General features: G+C 40.3%; 1 protein-coding gene across 6 annotated transcripts in view; it reads right to left on the reverse strand.

Moving 5' to 3' along the window:
* BTBD9 (BTB domain containing 9) overlaps nt 1–26843 on the reverse strand; it is a 413308-nt gene that overhangs the window by 106603 nt on the left and 279862 nt on the right. For all 6 annotated transcript variants that reach the window (XM_042938624.1, XM_042938625.1, XM_042938626.1 and 3 more), the window contains exon 8: nt 5291–5480. In XM_042938624.1, coding sequence (XP_042794558.1) covers nt 5291–5480 — 190 coding nt within the window. The remainder of the gene's footprint in view (nt 1–5290; nt 5481–26843) is intronic.

Below are 26843 nucleotides of genomic sequence, written 5' to 3' on the forward strand. Positions count from 1 at the left end.
GTCATCTCTGGATAGCCTACTCACAATGAGGTTTGTTAGTTAAAGCATTTGGGGCGTTTTACTTACGGCATTGCACATATCAATTACAAAACAATCATTTTCAGGCAAATGTAAAAATTGTTAATTCAATTGACTGTCTTATAATTAGGGTTTCCACAAAGTGCTGTCACTGGTTAGCTGAAAAAGACTGAGTGACAGGCATACGTAATACACAGCATATGTGATTCTCATACCAGCCAGAAAACAATGATAAAGATATCATGATTAGCAAGTAGAAAGATAGTAAGTCTTAAACTAAGGTGACAGAGGGACTATAAACTAAGACATTAGGTAGATTTGGTTAGTTATTATGACTTTACCCTGGTCTTTTTATGTGATCAGGCCTCTGAAGGTTTCCTGTTATTTAAATTTTAATGTTTAAAAGGGGCACGAAAATGATATAATTACTACTCAGTTACCCACACGTAAGGTACATTGCAGGCAGTTTCTCTCTTTTTCTCTCATAGACAATGAATAACTCTGGCTGTGCCTGTACACCTAGCAACAACAAAGCCAAGCTTCTTTATTTCCCAGTTACACTGCCTGCTCTGGCTCTTAGGAGAGAGAAAAAGAAGAGGGAGTTGGGGAGCAAGTTTCCTGTTGAGCTTTAAGGACTGGACACCTCTGTGGTTTCTCTTCCAGGAGTTGGCTGGATAAAGGCAGGTCAGGAGCAAGGAAGGCGCTTCTGAAGGCGTGATGGCCTCCCCACCAGACCCCTCTTCTCCTCAGCCCAGAAAACTCTTCTCTCATGGTGCTAATGAAATGCAGGGATGGCTGTGTGGTGGTGGGTGGGATGGTTTTGGGAGTTGGTGACTGAATACAGAAACCAAATGGCAACAAATCTCAGGGCTGTCGCCTCTCCAAGTCACCTCCCTCGCCTTGCCTCTTGCTCTCAGCCTCCCTCACCCTGCTCTAGTCACACTGGCCTCCTCACTGCTCCTGCCACCTGGCAGACATGCTCCCTCTTGGGGCCTTGGCACTCTGTGATGCTCATCCCCTAGGTCCCCAGATGGCTTGCTCTTCTCTTTCTTCGGGCTCTGCACAGGCCTTCCCTGACCACTGCATCTAACACTGCACTGTTTCTACCTGCTAGTCCTCCCTCCTGATTGCTCCGTGGCACTTCGAAAAATCTGACATATTACAGTGTTGTTTACTGTTTATCTCCCCCTGACAAGAATGTCAGTTCTATGACAGCATCGATGTTTGTTTTCTTTATTCGATGCTCTATCCCCATGGCTGAGAACAGTGCCTGGAACACAGTAGAAGGCTCAATAAATGTTTGCTAAATGAATGAAAGAAAATGGGGGGAGGAGGGATGGTCAGGGGTTATGTTTCACGATCAGCCTCTCCAGGATACCACAAGGTACTGGTACCAGACACACTAGCAGAATTAGGTTTCCGAGGACTGTGGTTAGGAGCAAGCATCGCCAGGCAAAGAAGGCGGCTCTGCCTTCCTACCTGCCTACAGCTAGATGCTCAGGAAAGGAAGAAATGATTTCTGAGGATGAAAACAGACAAACAAAAGACATCTCTATCCATAAAACACTTACATCCTCCCTTAGGAAAAAACATCACAGTGATTAAGACAATTCATGTTTGAGTCCTTTGCCTTCCTAGTCACCGTCTACAAAGAAACCTGAATTTTTAAAGCCAATGTACCATGTGACTGGGCTTCCTTTCCTAGAGGAAGAGTTTCCAGGATTGCCAGATCTCCTATCTCCTAGACGGGGAAAGTGTTAGTTACTCAGCTCTGTAACACTTTCCCTCTGGGTGTCAATTCAGAATCATTGAGCTTTTTCAGATACAGTGACTAGGAAAGCAAGTCAGTCATCAGAAGCAATAGAAGCTGCGGGTCAAATGTCACTGACTAATCATCCTGTCATTGGTCAATTACCTACCCCCACGAAGAGGTGCCACTGATCTAGTTTCCTATCAATAAATGTCTGTCTGGGCACATCAGCAGCTGCTAACCATGGCCCGCCAAGATATCCAGCATTGTCCACAGGCATTGGTGGTTAAGAAATCCCTCTCCCTTTCTTCTTAATAATGTCACAGAAGAGGCAAATGCAGATCCTGACAACATAATGTTAGTTTCACAGAAACGTGTCTCTTTGAGTGCTCAGCCAGTTACATGGGGCTTCAATTGCATGGATTTTCTCACTGCAAAAACAATAGCTGGGCTTAAGGAAGTTTGGAGGCTGAGATAGACAATTCTACCTTTGGTTGTGTTCATGCTCATTATCGCCACTCTGAGTCATGGAAAGAAAAATTAGTTCAGGGGAACCATTTTCATTCCATGTTTAAAGAAAACCAAATGGGCACTGTTTTCTCTTGCTTTAAGCCCAGTGACACCTTTTTCTGGAGTCAGATTGAATATCTCTGATTCTCTCGGTAGAGCCAGAAGTCAAGGAGGCTTTGTCACACAAAGAGCCTTTTGGCTCACTCTGAGTTGTCACTTGGGCAGTGACCTCACGTGTTCCTGCTGGATCTAAAATTCTAGATCTCCTACTGCACCTGCTATAATTTCCCCTTCTACACATTTTCTCTCACAGGGATGCTTATTGTGAGTTGCCACAGGCTTTATATATCAGGTGAGGCTGTGAGGAGGCAGTAAGTAAATGATTATAATACAAATATAATTCCTATTGGAATGAATATATAGAGAATGAATGGGATCACTGAAGAAGGAGGTCTAGATCAGCCCAGGAGATGATGGGCAGTTAGGGTAGCATTCCCAGAGGAACAGAGTCTTGAAGGGGGAGTAAGAGCTGGGTAGAAAGGGGTGAGGAGAAGGCAGTGAGAGACACTAGCAATGGAACAGCACGTTCAAAGAGTTGAAGGCATAGAGGTGAGAGAGGGGTGGCATGTGCAAAACTGCAGGAAGCTGGACAGGCTAAGACGGGCTTGTGTAGGGGTGGGTGGAGAAGCACAGGACAAGGCTGTGTAGACAGAAGCAAGTCAGATTGTTCTTAAATGCCTTCGTCTGAACTTTCTCCCGAAGGGGCGTGACCGCGTCAGATCTGGGGTGAGGAGTTGGCTGCAGGTGGGGAAGGAAGGGCCAGATGGAAGTCTGTAAGACCAGGCAGAGAGGAGAAACTACAAAGGTACGACTGCAGTGGGCGTGGGGAAGGGTGGAAGGCTTTGTGAGATATGTAGGAGCCAGTACGGACAGAACTGGTTGAAGAGGAGAGGCGAGGGAGAGGAGTAAATTCAGGAAGATTGCCGTACTTTTAGCGCAGTCTACGGATAGATGGGTGGTACCACTGAATGAGCTGAGGGAAATCTCAAGGTGACTTGAGCAGGGGAAGGGAGGATAACGGAATTCCATTTCCGGCGTGTCGGTGTGAGATGCATGTGTAACATTGTTGGGGGCGGAGGTGGAGTACCAGGTAAGCGGGTAGAACACAGGGAACATTACAAGAGAGTGGGAAGAGCCACTAAGCTGCCAGTTTGCTTCCATCTTCATTGGCGAGAAGACTGGTCTTCAAATTAGAAATGGCAGAACAACCGTAAAAAAAGGGAAAACTGAAGCCCCAAATAGGTGAAGTGAAAGAAAGAGAGTATCTAGTCAATTTAAACGATTCCAAGTCTCCTAGCTCCGGTGAGTTACACCCCACGCCTGCTGAAAGAAATTGCAGATGTAATCTCAGAGCCACGATTGGTAATCTTCAAGAGACTGTGAAGACTATAAGGAGTGCCAGTGACCGGAGAAGGACAACTGTTCCCCAGATTTTTAAAGCGAAGAGGAATAGATTGTAATGGGAAACATCTGGGTAAGTTTCACACCATCTACGACAAAAATTCTAGAATGGCTTATTAAATAGATGGCCTATGACTGCTTTACTTCACACCCACAGCTGAGAAAAAAGGAAGGACAGGGATGTTGTTTGCTATCTGACAGAAGTTTATTTGCACTGGTAGCTTGTCCAGACTGACTGTGGCTTCTCTTCCCCCTTCCTAAGCACAAAGTGGGTTTGTCTGGTCTGCAGTGCTTCTCTATCTGTGTGACTTGTTGCCTATGTTACACAACCTGTATGTAGCCCTTTATGAAAAGGGGTCAACAATTTAAATGAAGAAATCCACAGTCAGAATTCTCCCAGCAATCCAGCATCACTCGTCAGGGGGCCCCTGGGGACTGGCAAGCTGCAGTAACCTCTGTGGTTATTAGCCTTAACATCAATAAACCTTTGCCTGTTAGAATCCTACTACCTTATTTTTTTGGTGTTATTTCTCTCTTTATATATGCTGACTTTACAATGAGAACAGAAAACAACAAGGCAAATGTGGAAGACAGTGATGGGGCAGGGGGGGAGGCAGTCCTGTCCCACCCACATCTCCATGTGGGTTATCATGTAAAATACCTTAACTACTGCTAAACATAAATATAAATATGTAACATAAATATATATATATTAGTCTTTCAGAGGCCTTGTTAGAACCTTCATAAAAAAAAGCAAAAAAGGGCAGCCTATTCAACACCCAGATGGCTCTCTTGAACTAAAGTATATTCTCTAGGGGATATCATTAGTCTCGCCTATATGTCAAACAATGTTGGGTTAAAGTTCCTTTCTTAAAAAACAAAGCAAAACAAAACAAAACAAAATGAAAACAACCACCCCAAGCCCAGATTTTTCATTAAGAAGATTTTTTTTTTTTTAGTACCAGGTCTCATACTCGCATTTGTTTGGTTCATATGTAAAGCCATTTATTGAAGTTGAAAATTAGTTTTGATTCTACATAACCTCTCTTGAATTATCCTCTAAGCCCCTAACCAACTCAAACAGACTTAAGAAGGAAGTGAGCCAGAGGCCTGGGTGGCTCAGTCAGTTAAGCTTCCGACTCTTGATTTTGGCTCAGATCATGATCTCAATGTTCATAGGATTGAGCCCTGCATCTGGCTCTGAGCTGACGGTGCAGAACCTGCTTGGGATTCTCTCTCTCTCTCTCTCTGCCCCTCCCCTTCTCATGCTCTCTCTCAAAATAAATAAATAAACATTTTTTAAAAAAGGAGGTGAGCCGTACCCAGGGAGAGCCTCTAATCTAGTCTCTCTGCAAGTCTAATCTTGGTGTATCCTCCCACCAGAAGATCCAAACAAGCACCCTGTATCTCTCTCTGTTCCCCCTTCAATATTTAGAGCACAGAACAGAAATGTATCTTCACTGAAGTTAATGGTATCATCATTGTTCTAAAACAGAATTTGCACATGTGTCTTCCATTTTAAAAGTAATGAATGAAAAGGAATCTCCTTACCGTATTGATCCGATCATGTACGGCTGTGCCAGTTGAACCACAATTGCACCACTTCCTAGCTGATGACACGTATAGCCAGAGTCCCAATCATAATTCTTGGTGTCCCCATTCAGCAAGGCATTTCGGCTCCGGCTGACTCCTTCAATCACACTGGCACAATCAGCAATTGTTGCAACATTCTCCATGGGAACTGTGAGTGCAACATAAGATTCAGCATCAAGATAAGAGAAGCCAAATATATCCTGATAGTGTGCAATGAACAAAATTAATTACAATCTCAAATCAATGATAAAAGGGAAATTAGAACATCTTGATTATCTCAAGACATGAACACACTTTCCATGCCAAATAGCTTCAACACAAAAAGTTGAACCTAAGATTGGAACAAACCAAACAGCATGTAATAATTAACCCTGAAGTATTTTACTATAAAGAAATATGACACTGCATAAAACACAGAATAGATAAATACATTTGAAAATATTACTATAATAGGAAACTACACAGTAATTGACCTCAGTGAACTATAGCTATATACAAATAGATGAATCAAAAACCATAATGTTGCTTCATAAAAAAACGTGACTTCTAAAAAGCTAAAAACTCAAAAAACAAAACACATAATGTCGAGTGAAAAAAGCGAGGCACAAGAAAAACACAGAATATGAGTTCATTTATACAGAGTTTTCTAAAAAGGCAAAACTAGAAATACACTTTGTTTAGGATGGAAATCCAGGGAATTATTATATCAAACTCAGTATAATGTGTCTGGGAACAGGGAATGAAATCTCGCAGGGTGTCCTACCAATGGGTCCAAACATTAATTGATTTCATTTCCAAGATGAAATCTTGGAGGGGCTTCAAAAGTGCTGGTCTTGTTGTGTTCTTAAGCTAGGTGGTGGTGAATACACAGGCACTTGTTTTATTAGTATACTCTAAACTGTATATATTTACTGCACTTGGTAAATATAATAAATTTGTTTGGAGAAACATGATATAATAGATTGTTTTAAAATTCATAAAGCAGGAAGATGATCTAGGAAATGGTACCGATCCCTTTTCAGAATACACAGCTGCCCTCAGCCAGGACTCGTTTCCCTTTTTTGTTTGTTTACTATTCTGAACATTTCAACACATAATGCTCTTCTCTTTGTTCATGAACTGCTATATTTTGAGCCAGCTTTGTTTTGATTTTGAGTCTCTCTCTACTTCAAATCCATACCAATCTGCTCACTTATAAAAGTAAAGGGCTTCCACAAAATGACAGCTGTCTAAAAATGAAATATGGGGAACCTGGCTGGCTCAATTGGTGGAGCATGTGACTCGATCTCAGGGTTATGAGAGCCCCATGTTGGGTGTAGAGGTTACTTAAAAAACCCACAAAATCTAAAATAAGAAAGGAAGGAAGGAAGGGAGAAAAGAAGGAAAGAAAGAAAGAGAAAGAGAAAGAGAAAGAGAAAGAGAAAGAGAAAGAGAAAGAGAGAAAGAAAGAGAGAAAGAAAGAAGAAAGAAAGAAAGAAAGAAAAGAAAAGAAAGAAAGATGGATATAGATTCTCTGAGACGAGTACGATAAAAGGTCAGGGCCTTTTAAGTCCCCCTGGGACCTTTTCTGTGCATTTACTAGTGTTGGGGTTTTAATGTAATTTATTATTTAAACCAAATCTACAATTAAACCCAGCTACTTACATTCAAGGTCTATAACTTACTTTATTTACATAATTTAAAAATAGGTTAGCAAAAAGACAATTTTTCATTAGATATATACTATACCTTTCAGTATATTACATACTCTCTGAAGAGAGAGGGTAAGCAGTAGACTATCACCATACCAAAACTTTCTACCTTTATAATGATGTAGAGTAAATAATCTTAAACATACATTCTACATGATGCATTGCATTTATTTTCCAAAGTTGGGCATGCCTGACTTGAGTCCTCATCTTACACAGCTTCACTAATTGCTTTGTTCTCTGCAGAGGAAGCCATCCACAGATTAAAAAAGGGAGAAGGGAAAGGAGGAAGGGAGAGAGGATGGATTTTTGGTGATAAATCCCTTGACTATCAAGCTTAACTCCAAAGCAACAAGCAAAAACACTCTAAGCAACAAGAAATAACCTCTGAGTACAGTTTCCTGGCAGAGAAGGAGGGGGCTCAGAAAGAAGTTCCCTGTGACTTTGGAAAGACAAGAAAGGACTGTATTTGGAGGCTAAGTCATGGTACCTCTATCTCATGGAAAAGGGGAAGTATTGCGTGATTTGGAAGGCAGAACTTAAGGAAGTGGCAGAAGATGCACAGTAATTGAGTTGAGACATAAAATAATACTGTAGTCTGAGGCATCTGGGTGGCTCAGTCTGTTAAGCATCCGACTTTGGCTCAGGACATGATCTCACGGTTTGTGAGTTCGAGCCCCATGTCGGGCTGTGTGCTAAAAGCTCAGAGCCTGGAGCCTGCTTCGGATTCTGTGTCTCCCTCTTTCTCTGCTCCTCCCATGCTCATGCTCTGTCTCTCTCTGTCTCTCAATAATAAATAAACGTTAAAAAAATTAAAATAATACTGCAGTCATAGCTTAGGCTGCAGTAACAGCCCCCATTCTCCCTTTCCACAGCACATATTTATTTTTTGTGTTCCCTGTGAATACACAGTATTCATACATTGTATCACACAAGGATCCAAGTGACAGGGGCTTTGTATTGCTATGGGTTTTCTCAATTACAGCAGCAATGAGAAGTGACCTGTGTCCTGGTTCTTAAGACTCTTCCTTCAAAGTAACACATGTCACCTTTGTCACATTTGGTTGACCAAGGCAAGTCACAGGACTTTACCTAACTTCAAAGGGGGTGGAAAAAGTACAACCCTGCTGTGTGCCCAGGAGAAGAAAGGGGAATGCTTGGGGAATAGTATTAACTTTTAGCACAAACACTAAACCAGGATGAAGGAACTTTCAACGGAAAGATAAATCTAGTCAATTTATGTAAAGTATATGGCATATTTCAATGCATAAACATACCAAAATATATTTATCTAGTCTCCGCAAAGGGACATTTAGATTGTTACCACCATTTTCTTGGCGATCACAAAGGTGTCTTCTTGTGTACATGGCTAAGAGTTTCTTAAAGGAATACATAAGATATTGTGCAGCTCATGGCTATGAGTTACCTTCAATTTTCCTGGATATTGCCCAAATGAGTCACCAAAGTGGTTGTAAAAATGTACACTCTCAACTCATTGCACCACATCCTTATCAGCTCTTGGTGATGTCAGACAGATGAGTGTGACATATCTCAATGTGGTTTTAGTTCTTCATTTTTTTTTGTTTGATGAAGTTGAACTTTTTTTTCTTTTTTCCTTTCTGTAAACTACCTATCTTTTGTCTATTTTTCTGTTGTCTTTCTAATTGATTGCAGGGTGCCAGTCTTCTGTTGGTTAATGTTTTGAGATGAAATATTCATCTTTTCCTTTAAGATTGGTACCTTTCTTGTTTATATATTCTTTCATACCCTCATTTTATAAAGATATTTTCCTGTATTTTATTCTACAAGTTCTCAAATTTTGCTTTTCACATACTTATTTTTGGTTACCATAACACAGAAAATCTACTTTCATTTTTTACCCATAAGTTTAGCTAATTTCCCTACCACCATTTAATGAACTCTTCCTCCCACTGATTTATGAGACTTCAGTCACATACAAAGTTTTCATATATATTCATGTCTCTTCTTAAGATCTGTGCTATGTTTCACTGATTTGACTAGCCTTGTGTCTTTACCATGCTGTTTTAACTACTGGGATTTTACAGTAATCTTCAAATCTGATACAGTGAACACCTCTGTTCTCTCTCCTTCCCCCTTTTCTTTTCCTTTTTCCTCCAAATTGTCTTAGATATTCTTGGCCCTTTTAGAAAAAATTTTCATTTTACCCAGTCTTTCAAATACAGTGGCATAAAATTTTTCAGAATGCTTCCTTTTTCATTCCAAATATCTGTATTTGTACCTCTTCTTTCAGTCCTATACAGGCTTGTCTACTTATTAGCGTTTTCAAAGGACCAACTTTTAATTTTGTTGATTCTTTATTTCCTATTTCACTAAATTCTGCTCTTCTTTTTATTTCTTCTTCAGCTCCTTGTAAATTACTGTTTTGTTTTCCAACTACTTGAAGTGAATACTCAACTCATTAACCTTTCCTCTTTTCATACAGTCAAAACTTATTTACCCACACTTACCAATTTATTCACCATTACTGTTTTTTACATCCTCCTTTCTTCTTGGCCCACCTTCTTCCTTCTTTCTAAGACATGTCCACTAGCATTCAGCAAAGTCTCTGTTTGAAAGTGCATGTTGCCACCACTCTTGGAAAATAGGTTAATTAATATGGAATTCTAGTTAAAAGCTGTTTTTCCCCAGCACTTTGATGATATTATTCCATAGTCTTGTGACTTTTACTGTTATGTCTGCTAAAGTCTGCTATCCCCCTAACTGTTGTAATTGTTTTTGTCTACAGTTAATTTTAAGATTTTCTTTTTGGTTTTGGTGTTTGGCAATTTAACTGAGTTGTACCTAGACGTAGGTTACATTTATCCTTCTCAGGCATGAATAAGAGCATTTATGGCTTTTATTAAGTCTGGAAAATTTTGGCCATTATTTCCCTGAATATCAATTCTCTCTCCTTTTCTGTTTTGTTGTTGCTGTTGTGCTTCTCAAATTCCTACTGGACCTCTGTTGGAAATTTTCATTCTTTCCTCCATGTTTCTCAACCTTTCTTTCATTTTTTTCCTCTTTGTACCCCTTTCTGAAGCATTCTGGGCAATTTCTTAAAATTACTATTTGTGTTCACTAATTCTTTCGGTGTGTCTAATCTGCTGTTTAACCTGTTCACCAAGTTACTGAAATTTCACTATTAAACAAAAACTACAGTTTTAAAAATAAATGAACTAGAGCTATGTGTACCAGCAAGGGTCAATCTCACAAAGAAAGTTGGTTAAGGAAAGAGCCAAATCAAAAAACAAAACAAAATACTGAGTATGATTCTACTTCTGTTGTTTAATGATACACACTTAGGTGGTGAGATCAGAAAGCAAATCTAGGGAACAGTAAACACTGAAATCAAGAAGAGAGTGGAGAAGCATGAGTGGGGGCTGGGGAGGGACACACACAGGGCTTTAGACGTTTGGCAGTATTCTATTCAGCATAGTGGTCAGCATGTGAGTATTCCTACCCCCCAGACTTCACATATATGTTCTTTATATTCTTTTGCACATATGGAATATTGTTTGTTTTCCAAGTTTCACACATTTAAACACTGTTTTTTAAACACACAGACACATCTCAACATACACACACAGAGATAAACTGTATTAGTGAAATCTACCCCAAGTCCCAAATTTCCTTTTAAGAAACAGCTTTTGCTAGAACTCTACTGGCAACTTGATAAGCAACTGTATCTACCGGTAAGGTACAAAATCAAAAGATTACTACTTTTCTTAATTCTCACTCCTATTTTTTGATAACGAGTCAAATTAACAACATAATGACCAAATTATACTAAATGATCAAAAGAAGAAAAGAACGGGGACCTAGGCACAAACCCAGAGGATAATGACATTTTATAGGCAACCAAGATGAGACCATCATTCCAGCACTGTGCCGATTCTTAACATTCTGACCAGTATGCCGATCCCATCTAAGGGGACAATTGGAGAATTAAAATGTGAGTTTCATAAGGCAGGGGCTTTTCTTGTTTTCATTGCTCAAGTCCCAACTGCTAAGAAGCAGGGCTGGCTGAGCATACATAGTAGGTGTTAGATAAATACTTGCTGAATGAATGAATCAGAGACAGAAAAAAAAAAAAGGATGCTTATGTAAGTTGTGGCGCTTAACCTTGCTTAACATAGTTCCTCACCAAAAGCTAGAAAATCTCAAAGTTACTGAATAAAGCAGGAAAAAAAAATGCTTTCTCGGTGAAAGTTTTCTTAGAAAAGTAAAGTATGATCAATTTTGGGTCCTGACCCAAACATTAAAAAGAAAGTAAATACGGTCAGTGTGGAAGAGCTGCTGTGTAAGCATTCCACACACCTTCAACCCTCTTGACTTCTCCTTCCCTAAAAGTTTACCCCCACATACAGAAAGCATGGTCGCTCATGGTAGGCAAAAATATCTTCTGGCGGAGAAACCATTCTGTGGAGAGGAGGAACGTATGTGACAGTGTGGCTTTTACAAAACAGAAAAGCTCTTGTATGCCTGCAGAGAGTGCTATCTGCTTTAGTTACACTACAGGAATCCTTCCAGAAGAGGTTTGTCCTGAAAGTCACTTCTGGGCCTACTAACACATAGAGACCATGTTTTCCATGTCAGCAGAAAGTAATTCTGTTATTAAGTTCCTCTTCCTAGAAACACAAACTTCGGCCTGCCTAGTTGAACGGTCTCAATAATTACTCAACGGTTTGAATAAATTTTGTGGTCTTTTTTTACTGGGAAAAATTAGAGAGTGATTCTGCCTGCAAAGCACAGAAGGTGCCATTACTGTTTTTCTTCTTCGTAGGGGCCAAGCCACCCCCCGTCTGAATGTTCATCACAATCTTTCATAATGCGTCTGATAAATGTATTAAAAACACCATCTGGATGGGACTTGGCTTTGTGCTGTATTTCCAGTCTTCCAGTTTCCTCTCTTGTCCCCCTGGAATTTCTGCCCCAATTTGTGTCACTTTGTTTACAAAACCATACTGCCAAAATCCAGCATCTTGTGTCTGTCTCTTTCTGTTTTTCCTTCACCATCCTTCGGCAGCAGGGGTGGCCAACAGCTTGCCAGTAAATTTAATTCAGGAGTAATAAATTTTTTAAAAGGCAGTATTACTTCACTGGGACATGACCTGAGGGCCACCTGTACCAGCTCCATTTAAAGATAAGACTGACATGTTAGTTAACTGTCTCCAGAGATCACCTTTGAGAGGTGAGGGAAAAAACCCACTTGAGGCAGATTTTTAAAAATGAAAGAACATGTGGCACTTACAGAGGACCGTCATCCTCACAAACCATACCTGTGTTAGGCTTTATTCAATGTTTCCCTGGCTGTTTTTATTACAAACTGTTTTCTAATGGCACAGTGACTCATGATTCTTCTCCACTGCTAAGATTTTCACAAAGAATTTCTTTCAAAAAGACTACTAAGGTTATTAGCTTAAGATCACACCTAGATATTCCCCTACAGACCAAAACTTTTTATTTTTACTTTTTTAAGTTTATTTATTTAAACTTAAAGAGACAGTGTGCTTGTGAGTGGGGGGAGGGGCAGAGAGAGAGGGAGAGAGGGAATCCCAAGCAGGCTCCGTGCTACCAGAACAGAATCAGATGTGGGGCTCAATCCCATGGCTGCAAGATCATGACCTGAGCCCCTATCAAGAGTCGGAGGCTTAACCAGCTAAGCCACCTGGGCGCCTCCCAAAACTTTTTTATAAAAAAAGGGGCTCGCCCGAGGCTCCTATCCGCAGGCCTATACCGCAACTTTGCAGAGCATGCAAACTCCCAACCGGATTGCAATCCAACCTTTGGTCCAGTTTTCAAAGGAGAAAATACCCGCAGCTGTTACATCTTAACAGCTGTAAAAGAACAATAGCTAATTAGAGCACAAGCCCATCATTCTTGGAAACTATGAAAAAGCTACAAAAATGTATTCTACAACACTGGCACTAAGTTACATTAATTCCTGGTTTTTATCTATCAGGTTAAAAAAATCACTTTTCAATCATATGTTACATCAATCGTATCACTGAAGAAGAACCATTGATCATTTAGGGCATGCAACGTTTAAACTTTTTTCCCCAAATTTCCCCCAGTTCCCAATTCTGTGAGAAGACTGCTTCCTAACACAATTGCAAAGGATTTGGACAGGATCACCTCTCCGCACTCACAGGGGAAGCCCAGGAGAAGAAAACAGACCACGCCTTTTGAATGCTGGACCACCCCCGACCCCCCTCACCTTCCTCTGTGTCTCTTTCCTTTTCTCTTTGCTTTCCACTCTCCTCTGTTTGAGTTAGTATGAATCTGCATGCTCCCATCATTCCTGTCTAGCTCCACTTCCGGATGTTATCAAAGTTGCCCAAATCACGCCATCTCCTGAGACTGTAAGGGTTTTGACAGTCATGCTGGGCTCTACTTAGCCAGTGAAAGGAGGAGGTAATACTTTTCCAAAGTTCAAATGTGCCCCCCTTCCCCCTTCCCCAAACATATGCAAACTATGTAAGGCCATAGCTCCAAACACTTCAGAGGGAAGGTGAGAAATCAGAGGTGGTTATCCCCAGGGCCAAGGTGAGGTGGGTGGGGCCAGTGGATCTCAAAGGTACAAATTCACTAGGATCAGTGAATTCTCTCTCATACTGGGGGCTTTGAAGGAAAGCATGGTCCAGAACTAACTGTTTAAGAGGTTTACTCTCTTAGGTGTAGCTTGAATGCTGGAGGTTTTAGCTGTGAAAATCTTCAATGCAAAAAGACCTTAAAGAATCAAGCATCAGATGTTTAACAGCAGTAACCACTGCAGTGTATCAAAGAGGGATTCACTCTGTAGGCGAGGCCTTGAAATTTAGGACAAAGGCATTTCCAGGTGTAAGAAAAAAGATATCCCAAACATCCAACTATGTGTTTGAACTAATAGGCAATATCTCATTGGGGTGACTTTTTCTTTTTTCTGGACATAATCTATTAGAGAAAGAGCCTCTACATCTGCCCCTACATCAGGACAAGTGATTCAAGCTCATACAGGGGGAAATACCTAACATGACAAAGAGTCGCTGAAACTGGTTTTGAAATTTTTGGAAACTCTCAAAAAAAATCACAAAATTATAACGTAAAAGGCATTTTTTTCTATGAGTGGTATCATTAAGTTTTACATGGATTTAGTTTTCCTTATGTCCTAAAAGATGGTGAAATCAACAGAATTATTTTTGTTCCCCACCACTGGTTAAAAGGTCTTATCAAGCCACAACAATTTTATGACTCAAGATCAGAGCTGTTACTATAGCTAGGGGGAGTATTTCTCATTCATGTTGGGCATAGAACAAAGGATGTGCAAAAGGTTTTTACTTCTTTCCCCATGAAAGAAGTAATGGTTTGCTCAATACTTACTTTTTAAAATTTTTTAATGTTTCTTTATTTTTGAGAGAGAGAGAGAGAAAAAGAGAGAGAGAGAGAGAGAGAGAGAGAGAGAGAGTGTGTGTGTGTGTGTGTGAGAGAGTGAGAGCAGGGAAGGGAGAGAGGGAGACAGAATCCGAAGCAGGCTCCAGGCTCTGAGCTGTCAGCACAGAGCCCAACACGGGGCTCGAACTCACAAACCATGAGATCATGACTTGAGCCGAAGTAGGAGGTTCAACCGACTGAGTCACCCAGGCGCCCTGCTCAATACTTTTTTGTAAGGAGATTTTTTTTTTAAAGTTCCTTTAATTAAGCAGTGGCTTTCTTTTTATATAAGCTGAAGGATGCATCTGGTTCACACTTTAACAATTTTCAATCAGAATGATTCTGGGATCATGGATGACTCTTGAGTTTTAAGATCCTGAATGATATTTCCTTAAAATGCATCAATAACTATAAAATTTGAGTTTTTACTCAAAGTAGTGTCAGTAGTGAGGCATCCCAAACATTAAGTGGAGCCCTGTACATTGTACAGAAAATGTCCTGATCGGATCTGTGACAAGTATGTTCCTACAACTCTGCTTTGGCAGAATCTTCCTGCCACACCTTTTGGAGGTAGACAGAAAAAGGTTGGAGATAATGCCAAATTCTCACATGTTTTAGCTCCCACAAACCATCCTGGACTGAGTTATGTGAGAAGGAAAAGAATCTCTGAGAATCTCAAGGGAGCAAGACTGGAATTTAGAAGAAACAGATAGGTAAAAGTGAGTCTCAACTTCTGAATACTGGGCTCTCAGAATTAAGACTCTGTAGTCAGACCACACTGGATGCCTGAGGGAAAAATCCTGCCTCCTGGGCACTCTCCCAGTTTTAGTCTGAGGGACCACCCAGGGCTGTGGGGGAATGGAGCAGTCCCCCTGGGTGAGGCACAAGTGATGCCTCCTCACTGATGAACTTGGGGTCCCTGGGAGAATCTGGCTACCTGGCTTCAAAGACTGACAATCAGAGTCTTCCAAGTGACCTGGAACAACTCTATTCATACCTCTAAGTAGTTCTCAGGAAAGAAAAAAAAAGCCTCAGCAAAACCTACAATGTATACTACCTTCTGGAGGCCAAAGTTAATCCAGATTGAGGAAACACAATCATGCTGCATTTTCCAGTAGACTTACAGTGTGTGATGAAAAAAGTCTTTTCTAAAATACAATAAAAAAGTAATTTAAAGAGAGCCTTTTGCTACTATTTTCGATTATTCTTTCAATGGTTTACACTTAGTGCTTTGGGAAATGAAAAATGGGTGCAAGTATTTTTAAATGAACTTTATTATGAATATTGTCAAACCCGCCTAATAAGAAGCATCTCATTTTTGAGTTCTAGCTTTCTTCATATCATATCTACACACTTTAATTCTGAGAGGGGAAATGCTGCTCTCCCCTTCCCGCCTTCAGCTCTGACATCCAATGGACCAGGCCATGGACTGAATGCAGGCACCCAAAGAACTACCCTGAGTTCCGGGGATGGTTTCTTAGGCTATCTTGAGGAGGCCATTTAACTGCTCTGGGACTGAGCTTCTTTCCTTAGTGAATAATCCTTTCTTCTCTCTACCTTCTTATGAATATTGACAGAAAAAATTAGATGTTTACAAAAGCACCTTGAGACCAAAAAAGCACAAGACCCAGGACTGGTACTTTCTTAGCCATGAAAGAGTCAGGGTTTTGGCCATGTGGTATGGGTAGGTGGGACCCGCATTTCAGAAATCTCGGTATCATACAAGAGGGGAGACTCTTTTTCCCACGGGGTACCCCATAATTGCAAAAGGACAGGGCGCAAGGGAAGGAAGAACCAATAACAATTCTACTGACCTGCAAAAACTATTAGCACCTGCTAGTGTAATATGCAGCTGGCAGTTTCAGAATAACCAAGAAAGCAGTTCCTTCTGGTCGATATTTGCTGGGGACAGCAATTTCTGACCTACTGAATCAGATCAAGATCATCTGAGTCATTAGACCAAAGAAGCCTCTTTGTGCTAACGGTACAGTGGCTGGGGGTCTCTTTTCATTAAACTAAGGGGTCTGCCTGCAGCCTGTCTTCTAGAAGAGTCACTGCTTTGAGGTTTCATGAACTATCACAACTGAGTGAGCAAAATCAAAACACATTAAAAATATTGCAGACACAAATGGGCATATCATTTATCAGTGAGGCAGGCAGTGGTAAATGCCATGTGGCTGCCCCACTCTTCTTGGGGGAAGGCAGGAGGGGGCACAAGGAGAGAGGGGAGGAAGAGGGAGAGTAAAGGTTCCCTACAGTATTTAGATGGTCTTCAAATGTTCATAATTTCCTTAGGGTGTGCTCGTTGCCAGGTTGACAGATGTTGCTGGAAAAACCTGTACTATTCTGAAGAAAGGCTAACCTTTCAAGAGTGGGAGCGGGGGAGGGAGAGAGCCCACGTATTCCAGTGAAGAGATGACATTAAACCGGACAGCAAACCACCCTGAGCCTGCTGGATCTTTGAAAGGCTGTGTGATAACACTGCCAAAGAGAACTGTCCTGGGAGAAATCTCATTTCACCATGGCCTTCCCTGCCATGAGTTTAAATTAGTTTTTAAAACTAAATATTAGAATGCCCTAGACAAGTAACTGATTATTAATTATTGCTTTTTTAAACTGCCCTGACTCTGAGTGGTAACATTCCCCTAAGAGAAGTCATGGATAAGCCATTTTATACTCTCTCCTAAGCGTTTGTCCACTTTCTTTTTTCATTCTTTCTTCCTTGCTGTCCTTTATGCATAAAGAGAAATGGGTTCCTCAAAGCAAACTGCCAATGATGTTAAACAGACTTCCCAACTGGGTGCAAGCTTACATGCTTCCTCTGCTGCCTTGGCTCTTGACATTTCCTAAAGAATGCCTCCCAACTGAAGATCAAGTATGTTGAGGGCTAATTTATGGGACAAAAAGCCCCAGTCCTTTACCACAAGATAAGAGGAAGCAAACACGTTAGGGCTTGCCTGTTTAAGATCCTCAGTTCATCAGTCAGTGTAGCGGAATCAGCATTTGAACTGGAATCAGCATTTGAACTGAGAAGGAGAGGGGAAAGCCCAATGCGCTGAGGCCTCACTTTTCAACATACACTGCCTGTGTCCTCTTCCTGAGGGCTGTGGCTTCTTCTCCAACATCGCTTTCTGGCATTCCCAACTCTGAACCTCCTGATCAAAAATCCACATGCTCTTTCTCGTTAATGTGACCATGAGTCATTTCTTCCTGTGCCCTGGCTACACCCAATGTTTTTTTTCTATCAGCTCTGATTAAGGAGTAAGTCACCTAATGTCTTCTCATGGAAGGCAGATTAACCAACCTATCCATTTAAAGATTAACAGTAATGTGCCATAAGGAAAATTATACCTCCAGCATGAAAATCTGCAATTGGGGAACCATTTTACAGGATCACACTCATTTATATCAATTATCTTGTTTATCAAAGACAATGAAAACCAAACTGGTAGTAAAAAGGTACAGAGTGCACTGTGAGGAATAATTAGGTCTTACCCTCCCAGAGGCCGATAGCCATTTACCACTTCACTTTGGGAGGTGATGTTTACAGTGTCTGTTTTATAACTCTCTTCACATTAACTTTCAAATGTCAAAAGCAGGCAGTTAATTGTTTATTATACAAAATGTCACAAATGTAAAATACTGAGGCATAAAATTATTATAACCGATCTACCACAAGAAATCCTGCCTTTTAGATTTTATAGCTTGTTTGTCAGTCTCTGGATCTCAGCTTAACTGCCATTATATGGACTGTGTGTGCCGGGTAGTCGCTGTCTGACGAGTAATGTTCTCTGCATGCACTGTGTCCTCAGCCAAATGAGAAATAAAAATAACATGATATAAAAATTACTATTATGGTTTAAAGTGGTATGTACTAAGAAGAATGGGAGATGTCAGAATAGTGATGTCACATGTCCCAGCTGAGACTGAGATTCAGAGAATCATGATGCAGTTGTCCAAGTGGCTTAAGCTCACAAGAGTGAGTGTGTAACTGCTCAAGTTCTCCAAAGCCACTGGGTATAGACACCAACACCCTGTGTCTGCCCCAGAAGCTCTTCACCATGGAATATGCACCTGCATGAGAATTTCTTCTATATCACCTGCTAAATTTGCAGAGATTGAATCTCCTCCCTCCATTACCTACAATTCCAATTTTGCAAAACTCACCCCTTCTGGCAATGCCTCTGTCTTTAGGCTCAAAGAACCCAATTTTTCTCTAGAGCCATAAAAATCAGAAAGATGGGAAGGAGAAGAGGAAAGAAGGGAGGAGGAAGGAATAAAATAAAGCAGTGTATTTCTATGGGCAAGGAAATGAGAGTCCAGGAAGTCAGTTGGGGTGAGAGTAAGGCCAAGAAAGCTCCTTTATAATGTATTAGATATAATTTATACGAAATTTTTGTGGTTACAATTTAGTAAAACCAATGCATGGATGAAAATAGTTATGAGTTGGTCATGGAGCTCCTGTTTACAGCCATCTGTACACACGATGGAAAACACACCATTTTTGCATGCACGGTCGGTTAACCCTCTCTTGTATCACTGAGGTGATGAATACTTGTGAATTTGCTTGGCTAATCCACAAGACCAGTGAAACACTGGTAAGAAACCCATAGCTACCAGAGCTCATCAAGTCATCGAAGTTATAGTTAGAAAAGAACCTTGAGAACCTTTTAGTTCAAGGAATAAATAATTTATCTCTTATTACAAATTGATCCAGAAAACAGAAAAGGAGGGAAAGCTGCTCAAGTAATTTTAATATAACTTTGGTTGTGAACTGACCTAGAGATGGGTCAAAAAAAGAAATTTACAGGCCCATTTTATTTAAGAAAATAGACGTAGGGGCTCCTGGCTGGCTCAGTTGGAAGAGCATGAGACTCTTGATCTTGGGGTTGTGAATTTGAGCCCAATGTTGGGCACAGAAATTACTTTAACTAACTAACTAACTAACTAACTAACTAACTAGAAAGAAAGAAAGAAAGAAAGAAAGAAAGAAAGAAAGAAAGAAAATAGGTATAAATATTCTAAAATAAATATTAACCACCACCAAATCCAATTACTTAGAAAATACATCATGTTCAAGTAGCAATTATCTTAGGAATGCAAGTAGGGGTCATCATCAGAGCATCTATCATTTCAATGGATTAAAGAAAAAAAAAAAACAAACTCTGAGTGATTCTGAGCAAAAGGGTGTTCCAATGGGCTCACCCTGGCTCGAGTGTGAGAACAGTGGGAAGGACTAGAGAGGATGCGGGAAGAGCCAGGGGCAGAAACATTACGCAGCAGTTGGGGGGATGGTGGTGGCTTGCACTGGGGTGGTAGCAGCAGCAGTGGCAAGAAACTCACTAGGAATGAAAGAAGTGCAAATTGAACAACACTATGACCTTAGGGCCATCAGGTCACTGTAAGGGCAAAGAACCCTTGTTCAGGCAAAAAACCCACCTTGTATGTGGGTTAAGGGGATGGGGAGGAAAAGCGCTCTCATGCACTCCTGGTGCTGGGAATGCGAACCAGCAGCAGCCATACAGGAAGGCAATCTGGCAGCAAGGGGCAGAATGAAAGCCGTGTGCTTTAGTGCTCAAGGATCATACTTTGAATACAGGTCCCAGAGAAATCCCCATGCAGGTACAAAGGAGATAGATACAAGGACATTCGTCACAGGGCTGTTTTTGAGAGCAGGAATCTGGAGGCAACCTAGGTATCCATCACAATGGGGAATGAATGAGTAAAACAGGTAAGAGAATAACTGCCTACCTTACAAGACTGTTGAGAGGGTTAAATGATTGTACATAAGAGCTTAGATAGCGTCTGGCAAAAAGTAGGACTATATGTTTGTTAATATATTTATAATTATTATGATGGAATGCTAAGTCACATTAAGAAGCAATGATACATAGGTCTTAAAAACATAATATTCCTTGAGAAAAGTATGAAAATGAATAAGATTTATAGCATACGAACATTTTTGAAGATGAAAACACATATACAAGACATGCCAATGTTATAGATTTTACAAATATAAGTGCATATTAAGGATATAGCCAAACATGCTCAAGATGATGTCACAGAGAAGGAGAACAGAAGCAGGGTTCAAAGCAAAGAAGAAACACAAATTTAAAAAAAGGCCTTGCTTGGAACACCGAGGATGATGTATTAATGCCCTGAGGTATATGATTAACACAATTATCTACACCCAAAGGATGCTTATTTAAAAACAAAACAAAAAAGAAACAGATCATTCGGTTAGTTTTTTCATTTTATAGCTGAGAATTCTGAGTCTCAGAGAGATGCTGTCTTATATTACATGGCAAATCGGCAGCAGAGTGGGAACCAGAATCTGGGCTAATCTTCTGGTCCTCAGAATGCAGCACACCATTCTGTCCATCCATCCATTCAATAAACATTTATTGAGTATTGGGATTCCACGTCCTGGGAATATAGCAGTGAACAAAACAGACACGGTCCCTTCTATTATCAAACCATGTGAATAAAATGTATCATTGCAAATAAAACTAAGAGCTTCTGAAGGGAAAAAAATCCATATCTATTAGCATCATACAAAGGTAGAGGGTCAGGTAAAACTTTTCTTAAGAAGTAACATTTAAACTGAAATTTAAAGGATCAATAGGAGGTTACCTAGATAAAGGGGGTGAGGTGTAATGGGGGGAGAGTAAGGGACATTCCGGAGAGAATGCCAAGTGCAAGGCCCCGTGGTCAGAGAATGCCCTGTCCGTTCTGGGAATGAAGAGAAGGCTTGCGGCTTGAACAGCAGAAGGCTAGATGGGAACTGGTATAAGCTGAAGCAAGTATGCGGGCTCCAGCTTACACACGGGTTCACAAGCCACGGTGAAGACTGAATTTCTCTTAAGAGGAACGGGAAGGCTCTGAGTGACTCTGGGCAAAGGAGTGCTCCATGGGGGTGTGGAGAACAACGGGAAGGGCTGGAGAGGATGCGGGACCCTGCTGAGTAGCCAGGCATGACAGCAGTGCTAGAGCCAGTGGTGGCTCGCACTCGGATGGGAGTGGCCGTGGGGCCAAGAAGGGAATACATTTGACATTTGGAATGCAGCATCGATATAAGTTATTTCTATAATATAAAAATATCTCTGATGATACATGGCTTCGTGTGCTTCCACAGCTCGCTGAGGTTTTACTGAGGTGTGCTTCCAGTTTTTTATAACCAGCAACCACTGAACATTCATCAAAGGATCACTGGGAAAAAGTCTGATAATGCTCCTGGGTCAACTGGCTCCTTGGTTTTGAGCAAGAAGGAAGGAAATGGGGCTCTAAGCTCTTCCCTAAACTATCGTTTGCCACCAAAGACCATTGCTGTGTCAGCCGGCTTCGCTGGCCAATAGCAAAGCAGTAGCTGCCCAGTTAGGACGGGGGTGCAGCGTCTGCCTCCGGCAGGCACAAGGGCCGCCTGTGGTGCCTACAGTCCTGAAGTTAGAACTCAATCAATTCATCTTTAATATTTTACAGAATCATTTCCTGAAGATTCTAATTTGAACATCTAACACCTTCTGCACTTTTACATCTCACTTGAGCCCCTCATTTTTACACTCCACTTTATTGCCATTTTAGTTGATTTCAACACAGCTTCATGGAAAACAACTTCACCAACGACCATTGCCTGTCATTATGAGGGCAGGATTGAAGTAATCCCCTGCTTCAGTACTGGGTGGTTTTTATGATAATTTTACCACAGGTAATGTTGTGATTTTAAGTACATTTCTCTCTTGTAGCACTGTACCAGTTCCTGTCTTTAAAAAGCTAAGTATCGAATGCAGCTATAAAAGAAACATACCCATCTTCACAATATTAACGAGCCAATAAATTCAAAAAGATTGCTGCGTCCCGGACTGGCTCACCTACCAGGCACCCAGTATCATGCAATCACTTAATTTTACTCAAATCAGTGACACACCCAAGCCCTGTTACACTGAATTATGAGGCAGGAAAAGGCCATCAGGTTTAGAGGTCCCCTCCCAAAACATTTTACACAGCAGCCTGCTCCAACAGCTTCCAAATCCCAAGGATTTCATTTGATTCACAGAAGCACGGCCCTCGCATTGCTATTTTAATAAATAAGGAATACTGTAAGGCCCCAAAGGCTATTGGAATTTTTCCTTCCAATTCCCTCTTCTCATTTTTAAACATCTTTCTTGAGGTATAATTGACACACAGACCATTTCACATATTTGAAATGTAGAATTTGATGAGTTAGACATATGTGCACACCCATGAAACTATTAGCATAATCAAGATAACAAACCTTTCCATCATCCTCGAAAGCTTCCTCATGCCCCTCTGTAATCCCTCCCCCAGCCCCAGAGGACTGTGAATCTGCTTTCTGTTAGTATATGTGAATTTGTATGATCTAGAATTGCTTGTAAGTGGAATTATACAGTATATCTTCTTTTTTTTGTTTGGCATCTTTCATCTAGATTCTCAGGGACTCCTGGTTTACTTGACAGAATCATCATCAGGTGAATCACTATACTTCACAAAGAAATTCCCCTACCTAACCCAGAAATAGGACTTAATTTAGTGGGCTATATTTGGGAGCACGTGGGGTGCTGTGGTGCCTGGAGGGCACCGGTGCTGGCCCTATCCACCCTGCCTTGTCTCTCTCTTAGGATAGGCAGTGTGGAAATAGCTTTATTTGAAAAAGAAACATTAATATTTTTTTCTGATCATAAAAGTAGCACACATTCACTGAAGAAAATATGTAAATGCAGAGAATATAATTAAAAAATTAAAATTGCCTACAATCTCATCATCCAGATAACCTCAATTAACATTTTGATGTTCTTCTTATTGTCCTGTTATAACAAGGGCTGTTTTCATGAACTGTTATAGACTGAATTGTGTCCCGTACCCTGCAAATTCATAATGTGAAGGGGTAACCCCCACTAACCTAGAACGTGACTGTATTTGGAGATAGGACCTTTAAAGAGATAAGATTAAATAAGGGTGGAAACCTGCTCCAACAGGACCGATGTCCTCATCAGAAGAGGAGGAGACGTCAGGGATGGGAGTGCATGCTGAAAAACCCACGTGAAGACGCAGTGAGAAGACAGGTATCAGCAGGCCAAGGAGAGAGGCCTCAGGACCAACCTAACCTGCCGACACCTTGATCTTGGACTTCCAACCTCTACAATTGGGAGAAAGTAAACATCTGTTGTTTAAGCCTCCCAGGCTCTGGTATTTTTTTATGGCAGCCCTAGCAAATTAATATACAAACATATAAAAATACACATACTATCTTTAAAATACTGGCATCAGTTTGGCTATAAAGATGGCATCCTGCTTCTACTTTATATTACGAGCATTTCCCTATGTTATGAATGATTATATAGAAATTTTGATGTGTGAACGTGCCAGAATTTATTTCACTATGCCCCTATTGTTAGACATTGCAGTCCTTCCACTTTTTTGGTTATCATAAATATGACACTGCATTATACATTCATGTAAAAGAAATGTTCTTCCTGCATATTTCCTTAGGATAAATTACTAAAGTAGTAGATTGAGGGGTATTTTCAAGACACTTCATCTATTGCTAAACTGCCTTCAAGAAAACTTACACGTTTCTCCACAGTATGACATTGCCCATATCGTGACAGCCTCACTCATACGAAGTATTTTCATTTAAAATATTTTTGCCAACACGATTTTGAAATGAAACTTGACAAGCTGATTTTCAAGTTCATTGGAAAAGAAAATCTGAAAGAATAGCCCAGAAAATTTAGAAAAAGAATAGCTATAAATGTGGATTTGCAATACTAGGCAGCAAAATAGATTATAAAGCTGCAGTTATTTAAATGATGTGTCACAGAATCTAGGATGGAGAGATCCAGGATACCTGCTATTTTAAATCAATGTGGGAAAGGATGAAATCAATAAAGGATTTCAGAACAAGTGGTCACGTATTTTATTTTTATTTATTTTTTTAAGTAGGCTTTATGCCCAACATGGGGCTTGAACTCACAACCGTGAGATCAAGAGTAACATGCTCTACTGACTGAGCCATCCAGGTGCCCCCAACTTGTCACATATTTTAGAAATAAAAGGGGAACCCCTTCCTCAGACCAAACACAGAATAAAACTTAAATGGATTGAAGAGCTAAATGCTACACACACATGTAGCAGTAAGACAACAAGAACGAACCACTGACAACAGTGAAAGAGGAGCACATTTTTATATTTTGGGCTGAGGATGGAGTTTCGAAGCAAGTCACAAAATCCAGAAGCAAGAAAAGAAATGACTGACAGGTATGACTAAGTCAAAATAAAAAACTTCTGCACAACAAGGACATCACAAAGTTAAAATAACAGTGAGGGAGAAGATATTTGCAACATGTATAAAAGACAAAGAATGATTATCCATAATCTACAAATAATAAAAAACACAAGCAATCAAAAAAGAAGTTGAGAAAGAACATGAAGATATAATTCATAAAAAAAGTAGGAATGGCCAATAAACATAAAGATACTCAAGTTTAGCAATAACTAGGCTAATACGTGTTAAAATGGAAATATCTTATTTCGCTGTATATATTTTTGTGTTTGTGTTTTGGTGAGAAATGATTGTATTGCTCATGTAAATGAAAAATTTTAAATTAAAAATACTTGCCGATAAAAGAGGACAAAAATGGTATCTTAGTTTGTATTTCTTTGATTATTAGTGAGGCCACACTCTTGTCAAGTTTATTGACAATTATGCTTTTTCTTTCCTTTTTAATAAATTGCTGTTTGTGCACATTACCTGCTGGGAATTCATTTTTTTTTAATGAATTTATTTTATTCATTTATTTTGAGAGAGAGAGAGAAAAGGGACAGTGAGTGGGGAAGGGGCAGAGAGAGATTCCCAAGCAGGCTCCGCACACTGTCAGCCCAGAGCCCAATGCAGGGCTCAGAGCTCACGAACCGTGAGTTCATGCTCTGGGCCGAAGTCGGACGGTTAACTGACTGAGTCACACACGTACCCTGGGAATCCACAACTTTTTTACTCGTTTGAAAGTACTTTCTTTATATTAAAGGTAATTACTCATTTTCATGTATGCTGCAATTATTTTTTCCCAGTTTGTCAAACACCTCTGAGCTCTATTTGTGCTTTCTGCCTTTGCTTTTGTGCCGAGGAAGTACCTCCTCAACCTTGAGCTCAGATAAATACTTATTAACAGTTCTCTGTGGTTCTTCTGGAGTAATATTATACAATCTCTTTTTTTTTTTTTTTTTTTTTTTTTTTTTTAGCGTTTATTTATTTTTGAGACAGAGAGAGACAAAGCATGAACGGGGGAGGGTCAGAGAGAGGGAGACACAGAATCTGAAACAGGCTCCAGGCTCCGAGCTGCCAGCACAGAGCCCGACGCGGGGCTCGAACTCACGGACCGCGAGATCATGACCTGGGCGAAGCCGGCCGCTTAACCGACTGAGCCACCCAGGCGCCCCTATACAATCTAACTCTTAACAGGAAACTATTTTGGTATACAGTATGTGGGGAAAATCTCAGGTGTTTTTAGTTACCAACTGCTGCAGCATTTACTATATTACCTTTCCTTTCTCAACTCATGGGAAATGTCATTTTTATCCTGCACTATATTCTTACATATGCTAAGATTTAATTCCGAGTTGGCTTAATTTATCTACTAGTTTATTCTTGCATTTAATGCCATACTACTGCAGTATGTAGTACTAATTTTAATACCTTAATACTAGACCTCTCTCTTTTTTTTTTTTTTCTGTTTTTGGGAAGGGATTTCCATGTATTTATTCTCTTGGAAAAATTCTTTTTAACTCAAAGTTTTTTGTTCTGTTTTGTTTTTAAAGCACAGTTGGGATTCTGAGTCGTCCTGCATAAAACTGGTAGATTAAGATGGGAAGAACCAACATTTTTACTGCATTAAAGTTTTCCATCCAGAAATACGTCTTTCCATTATTCAGTGTTTCTTAAAGACTTATAGTTTTAATTAGAACATGTGGATTTATTAATTTTATTCCTTGGTAGGTATTTGTTGTTTGTGAGGGGAAGAAAAGTTTAAAAATTCTGGCAGATCTTCCTGGCGTGCTCCCCTCATAATCTACAGTTACGGCTCCCACCTTTGCTTTCCTGACCCTGCTCCCATCTCTAAAGGCGTAAGAGGGGTTTGGAGATGGCTGATCCTTGGTCACAGGGCTAGGGATGGACTAATGTATGGCTCATGGGTTGTTACTGGGTGTTTGGCAGTTTTCAATGCTATTATGAATGGAATTTCGGAATTCCCCTCATTATATTTTCCCTGGGTTGTTTTTGTTTTTGTTTTGAGAACACTTTATTTGTATTTATTATTGTGACTGGCTACATTCCTCAGAGTTCTTGTTATTTCTAGTAATTTTTCAGTTCATTTCCT

The sequence above is a fragment of the Panthera leo genome, chromosome B2, assembly GCF_018350215.1.
Source record: "Panthera leo isolate Ple1 chromosome B2, P.leo_Ple1_pat1.1, whole genome shotgun sequence".
Lineage (NCBI taxonomy): Eukaryota > Metazoa > Chordata > Mammalia > Carnivora > Felidae > Panthera > Panthera leo.